Source organism: Oncorhynchus clarkii, chromosome 8 (assembly GCF_045791955.1).
Source record: "Oncorhynchus clarkii lewisi isolate Uvic-CL-2024 chromosome 8, UVic_Ocla_1.0, whole genome shotgun sequence".
Classification (NCBI taxonomy): Eukaryota; Metazoa; Chordata; class Actinopteri; order Salmoniformes; family Salmonidae; genus Oncorhynchus; species Oncorhynchus clarkii.
Window position 1 is genome coordinate 10,382,340 of NC_092154.1, and position 7,229 is coordinate 10,389,568.

Here is a 7,229-nt window from a genome sequence, read left to right on the forward strand (position 1 = left end):
CCTATATGCCCCATAAACATCACTATTGGGTCTTTTTTTCGTTTTAAATCGGTCCATATATACCCAAAATAGCTTTCTATGGAAGCTGTGTAATTCAGAAAAAAACATTGTTTTAAAACGCTGCGTAATTTTTTTAAATTAAAAAAGTCGACGATAAACTTTCACAAAACACTTCGAAATACTTTTGTAATCCAACTTTAGGTATTAGTAAACGTTTATAATCTATCAAAATGATTACAGGGCGATGTATATTCAATAGCTCCTCGTCTTCAAATCAATGGCTGCCAATGTGCACATCACAACATCCTGGCGGAGACCGGAAGAAATGGAATCCAGTTAGTTGGATTTACCAACAAAAAAGTCCCTGGAAAATGACGACAATGGCGACATCGTGTGGAATCTGTAGGAATTGCATGCAGGTCCATAATTAATTTTGTGCCCTTTTAACAACCCATGAAAGTGACGCATGGAAATTATTTTTAGCTTTCAGAGAGCAGTTTTTCTTGCGCTTTTCGATGAAACACACGATCTGTTATAGTCACAGCCGTGATTTAACCAGTTTTAGAAACTTCAGAGTGTTTTCTATCCACACATACTAATCATATGCATATACTATATTCCTGGCATGAGTAGCAGAACGCTGAAAAGTTGCGCGATTTTTAACAGAATGTTCGAAAAAGGAGGGGGTAGACTTAAGAGGTAAAAGGACCATTTCACTTCTACCTTTACTGACACCCTAGACCCACTTCAATTTGCTTACCGCCCCAATAGATACATAGACGATGCAATCGACATTACACTGCACACTGCCCTATCCCACTTGGACAAGAGGAATACCTACAGTATGTAAGAACGCTGATCATTGACTACAGCTCAGCCTTCAACACCATAGTACCCTCCAAGCTCATCATCAATCAACCATAGTAGGCCTGATTACCAACAACAACGAGACAGTCTACAGGGAGGGGGTGAGGGCCCTCTCCGTCAATGTCAACAAAATGAAGGAGCTGATCGTGGACTTCAGGAAAAAGCAGATGGAGCACCCCCCTATCCACATTGACGGGACAGCAGTGGAGAAGGTGGAACGCTTGAAGTACCTCGACATCACTGACGATCTGAAATGGTCCACCCATTCAGACAGTGTGGAGCTTCTATCTCAAGGACATCAGACTTTGAGGCCATCTCAAGGCCATCAGACTGTTAAATGGCCATTAGCCGGCTACCACCCGGTTACTCAACCCCGCACCTTTGAGGCTGCTGCCCTATATACATAGACATGGAATCACTGGTCACTTTAATAATGGAACACTGGTCACTTTAATAATGGAACACTGGTCACTTTAATAATGGAACACTAGTCACTTTAATAATGGAACACTGGTCACTTTAATAATGGAACACTAGTCACTTTAATAATGGAACACTAGTCACTTTAATAATGGAACACTAGTCACTTTATTAATGTTTACATACTGCTTCACTCATTTCATATGTATATACGGTATTCTATTCTACTGTATTTTAGTCAATGCCATTCCGACATTGCTCGTCCTATAATTTATATATTAATTCCATTATTTTACTTTTAGATTTGTGTGTATTGTTGTGAATTGTTTGATATTACTGCACTGTTGGAGCTAGGAACACAAGCATTTCGCTACAACCGCAACAACATCTGCTAAATATGTGTATGTGACCAATAAAATATGATTTGATCTGAGCATTCAATGGCAGTCAAGCACCCAAGCTAACTGGCTAAAGTTGACTAGCTACTTCCAGACACAAATGACAGAACACCCCACTCTGACCATTTTATTCACCCAAGCAGAGCATGTTAGGCTGTTTTCATGTTATCCAGAGCATTGGAGACTGTAATTGTGCTGCTGGCAACAATTTAATTACACTTTTTTTGGCCGAGCTCTGGCACACAGACGAGAGTGCTCTGAAATGGGAGTAGATAGCCAGAATTAACAATGTTCATTTAAAAGCACAATGACTATACCACTTAGCTAAGAATGATGTGAATAATCAAGTCAATTAACGTTGGGTAGTTAGTTAGGTAGCAGATAGTTAATATACTGCCTGGCAAGTTCGATGTATTAGTAGCCAACTAACGTTAGGTAACTAGCTAACATACCAGTACATACTGCTCTATTGCTATGCGGATCGTAAGGATAGCGTAGCTAACAAATTGTCAGTCAACATAACGTGTAACGCAACTGATTTGAAAAGTCATTACTTTATTACATTGCTCAACATTTTCTTAACATTTGTCATAAGAATTTTGCATCCGCTCTCGTCAGACTTCGGCTGCATATTTTCCGCCATTTTCTTCAAAACTGAAAACGGTGTGAAGCCACACCCATTTTCTGTATAATTGCATTATGGGCCCTAAGAGCACGAAAATAGTGTCCACTGCTTGTATACTTCGTATTTTGGCTAATTTAGTACGACATCTGGGAACTTTTGACATACTAACTATATCCATACTATGACCAATAAGCATACTATATACTCAATTCATGTCACAAATAGTATGGTTAGTATGAATATTTGAACAGCGCTGTGGTGTTTCTGATCTAAGCTCCTACATGGCAGCGTTGACCACTTTGCCAATCAATGGTACGTAGGTGTTATTTAAAATATATATATATATTTCACCTTTATTTAACCAGGTAGGCCAGTTGAGAATAAGTTGTTATTTACAACTGCAACCTGGCCAAGACAAAGCAAAGCAGTGCGACAAAAACAACAGATATAGACACAGATAGTTGACAATATGGCGTGAAGATAAGTGCAACACTTGTCTGCTTCGAAATAAATGGGTTATGCATCTTAATGACCGACAAACATAAAAAGTGGAAGTGTTAAACGTAGCTCTCATGCTGGAAAAGGTTAGAGACTGGTTAGAGACTAGTGCAGACTCTAACTTGACAATGTATTTCAAATGTAAGTATAAGTGTAAGTATATGTTTTTACATGTGCTTAACAAATAGATAACCAAGTTTGGTTGAACGATCTGAGGAAATTGTTTCTGACATGTGATCAATGACTCAGTCAATTCCAAATATACAATACTGTTAAATTGTGTTAATACTGATTATCACACTAATAAGTTGCTCTTGTGTATCATGTGCTTTATCTGTTTCAGAGTTTTTGAGCAAATTCCATCTGGGAGGGAAGCTGACTGCTGCCTGGGTAAAGGAAAACAATGGGAAAATGTAAATAAAAAGTACAAGGTATGGATTTAGCTATTGCTTATATGATGCCTGAGCTCTACATACTACGTGTTCAAAGGATATCAAATTTCATGAAATATGGACAGGGATAAAAGTGTAGTGTATCTTAACACTACTGGTGTGTGTTTTTAGACATTGAAAATCCCACCGACTGGGACAGGAACTTCTAAGGGGGAGCTTTATATATAAATGGATGAGACTATTGGGAGAGGCCCTCTATTGCACCTCCCGTTCTAGTCGCCTCAACCATTAATTCAGAGGTGGTGTGGTGGTCTCCCCTTGGGCTCAGGAGGCTAGGGAGAAAGCTAGCCCTGTGCCGAAGAAGAGGAACAATGACCTTCTGCATTTCCTCAGAGAGACAGGAGAGGAGGGACAATGAGGCTTGGGAGAAAGAGGAGAAGAGGGAGGAAGAGGCTGCCAAGAGAGGGGACAAGTTCCTCTCTCTTTTTGGGAAATGTGTAGATAAGGTGTGAGAGTTTTGAGAGAGATGTGAGTTAGGGTTTTAAAGTTAAATTTTAAAGTTTAAATGGTTAAATTGTAATTAAGCAAGGGTTAACATGATCCACTGTTCCCTGTGTCTCTATATAGTTAGATATTGATAACACCATAACAACCATGTAGCAATTCAAGTGAATTGACTTATTATGGTGAATTTTGATGCTGAACTATATTTGATGTTACAAGGGCAAAACAGGAACATGGTAAATTCAGAGAATTGTTGTTTACGTGTTTTACATCTCATGTACCCCTGCAGGGACACGTGGGGGGAGGGGGGGGGGGGGGTATGCACTCACGACTGTTAGTTGCTCTGGATTTGAGCGTCTCGTAAATGACTCAAATGTAAAATCACTACATAATCAGTGGGCCTCTTTAATGTGCTCCCAGCTGACCCTCTCTTGTGTGTGGTAATGAATCTCAATTGTAATTTTCTTGGTATCTCCCCTCCTTATCTCCTTCTCAAAGCACATTGGAGCAGACTATCTGAGCTTCCTCCAATGCGTTTTGTGAGAAGGAGGAGAGAGGAAGCGAGTAATCAAGGAAATACGATTGAGATACAGCTGTTGTTCCCTCTGTTCTTACTCTTACATTACAGGTGATGGGCTGCACTTGTCTGTGTGAAGATTGTGGGGTGCTGTTTTTTGAGCGCAAGAACTAGAATAAATTAAACTGACACATTCCATAATTCTACATGAGACACTCGTCTGTTCTACATGATGCAGCATTGTGCCCACACTAAACACAACTCAGGGCTCTTTCTCAACCTTTTTATCCCTGTTTTTTTCACGGTCCTTCTCATCCAATAGGTTTAAGAAAGGGGTGAGGAGAGAGCATGTAAGGAAACAAGGATATCCAATTGATGTTTGTGATTGTTCCAGAATGTATCAGAGAAGATCCAAAGTCCCTCCCCTCCGTCTCTTGGTTTAAATAAGAATCAGAACAGAGTCTAAGGACCTTGGGCCACCTGTACAATCACGTATACAGGAAACAAATGAAAGACAATTGACAAAGTTTAGGACATAAGTTGTATTGTGTAGAACAGATCTGAACGTCTCTGCATATGTTCAGCACTATTGATGATAATAAAAATGTTATACAACACCTGTTATACACCACCACCAGGCCTGTCGGCTAGTCCACCACCACCAGGCCTGTCGGCTAGTCCACCACCACCAGGCCTGTCGGCTAGTCCACCACCACCACCAGGCCTGTCGGCTAGTCCACCACCACCACCAGGCCTGTCGGCTAGTCCACCACCACCACCAGGCCTGTCGGCTAGTCCTCCACCACCAGGCCTGTCGACTAGTCCACCACCACCACCAGGCCTGTCGGCTAGTCCACCACCACCACCAGGCCTGTCGGCTAGTCCACCACCACCAGGCCTGTCGGCTAGTCCACCACCACCAGGCCTGTCGGCTAGTCCACCACCACCACCAGGCCTGTCGGCTAGTCCACCACCACCAGGCCTGTCGGCTAGTCCACCACCACCAGGCCTGTCGGCTAGTCCACCACCACCACCAGGCCTGTCGGCTAGTCCACCACCACCAGGCCTGTCGGCTAGTCCACCACCACCACCAGGCCTGTCGGCTAGTCCACCACCACCACCAGGCCTGTCAGTCCACCACCACCAGGCCTGTCGGCTAGTCCACCACCACCACCAGGCCTGTCGGCTAGTCCACCACCACCACCAGGCCTGTCGGCTAGTCCACCACCACCACCAGGCCTGTCGGCTAGTCCACCACCACCACCAGGCCTGTCGGCTAGTCCACCACCACCACCAGGCCTGTCGGCTAGTCCACCACCACCAGGCCTGTCGGCTAGTCCACCACCACCACCAGGCCTGTCGGCTAGTCCACCACCAGGCCTGTCGGCTAGTCCACCACCACCACCAGGCCTGTCGGCTAGTCCACCACCACCAGGCCTGTCGGCTAGTCCACCACCACCACCAGGCCTGTCGGCTAGTCCACCACCACCACCAGGCCTGTCGGCTAGTCCACCACCACCACCAGGCCTGTCGGCTAGTCCACCACCACCACCAGGCCTGTCGGCTAGTCCTCCACCACCAGGCCTGTCGGCTAGTCCACCACCACCACCAGGCCTGTCGGCTAGTCCACCACCACCACCAGGCCTGTCGGCTAGTCCACCACCACCAGGCCTGTCGGCTAGTCCACCACCACCACCAGGCCTGTCGGCTAGTCCACCACCACCACCAGGCCTGTCGGCTAGTCCTCCACCACCACCAGGCCTGTCGGCTAGTCCACCACCACCACCAGGCCTGTCGGCTAGTCCACCACCACCAGGCCTGTCGGCTAGTCCACCACCACCACCAGGCCTGTCGGCTAGTCCACCACCACCACCAGGCCTGTCGGCTAGTCCACCACCACCAGGCCTGTCGGCTAGTCCTCCACCACCACCACCAGGCCTGTCGGCTAGTCCACCACCACCAGGCCTGTCGGCTAGTCCACCACCACCACCAGGCCTGTCGGCTAGTCCACCACCACCACCAGGCCTGTCGGCTAGTCCACCACCACCACCAGGCCTGTCGGCTAGTCCACCACCACCACCAGGCCTGTCGGCTAGTCCACCACCACCAGGCCTGTCGGCTAGTCCACCACCACCACCAGGCCTGTCGGCTAGTCCACCACCACCACCAGGCCTGTCGGCTAGTCCACCACCACCACCAGGCCTGTCGGCTAGTCCTCCACCACCAGGCCTGTCGACTAGTCCACCACCACCACCAGGCCTGTCGGCTAGTCCACCACCACCACCAGGCCTGTCGGCTAGTCCACCACCACCAGGCCTGTCGGCTAGTCCACCACCACCACCAGGCCTGTCGGCTAGTCCACCACCACCAGGCCTGTCGGCTAGTCCACCACCACCAGGCCTGTCGGCTAGTCCATCACCACCACCAGGCCTGTCGGCTAGTCCACCACCACCAGGCCTGTCGGCTAGTCCACCACCACCACCAGGCCTGTCGGCTAGTCCACCACCACCACCAGGCCTGTCGGCTAGTCCACCACCACCACCAGGCCTGTCGGCTAGTCCACCACCACCAGGCCTGTCGGCTAGTCCACCACCACCACCAGGCCTGTCGGCTAGTCCACCACCACCACCAGGCCTGTCGGCTAGTCCACCACCACCACCAGGCCTGTCGGCTAGTCCACCACCACCACCAGGCCTGTCGGCTAGTCCACCACCACCAGGCCTGTCGGCTAGTCCACCACCACCACCAGGCCTGTCGGCTAGTCCACCACCACCACCAGGCCTGTCGGCTAGTCCACCACCACCAGGCCTGTCGGCTAGTCCACCACCACCACCAGGCCTGTCGGCTAGTCCACCACCACCACCAGGCCTGTCGGCTAGTCCTCCACCACCACCAGGCCTGTCGGCTAGTCCACCACCACCACCAGGCCTGTCGGCTAGTCCACCACCACCAGGCCTGTCGGCTAGTCCACCACCACCACCAGGCCTGTCGGCTAGTCCACCACCACC

General features: G+C 48.5%; 2 protein-coding genes across 2 annotated transcripts; both read left to right on the forward strand.

Annotated features, from left to right (window-relative positions):
* Positions 1 to 998: 998 nt before the first annotated feature.
* On the forward strand, positions 999 to 6,144 carry LOC139415692 (uncharacterized; the record flags this gene model as incomplete). The annotated part of the gene is made up of 4 exons (XM_071163810.1): positions 999 to 1,140; positions 3,152 to 3,198; positions 5,377 to 5,462; positions 5,760 to 6,144. Coding segments are annotated over exons 1-4 (660 nt in total), but the record flags the coding sequence as incomplete, so codon positions are not given.
* Positions 6,145 to 6,369: 225 nt separating this feature from the next.
* On the forward strand, positions 6,370 to 6,876 carry LOC139415674 (uncharacterized; the record flags this gene model as incomplete). Its single annotated transcript, XM_071163794.1, has 1 exon — positions 6,370 to 6,876. A coding segment is annotated over one exon (507 nt), but the record flags the coding sequence as incomplete, so codon positions are not given.
* Positions 6,877 to 7,229: the final 353 nt, after the last annotated feature.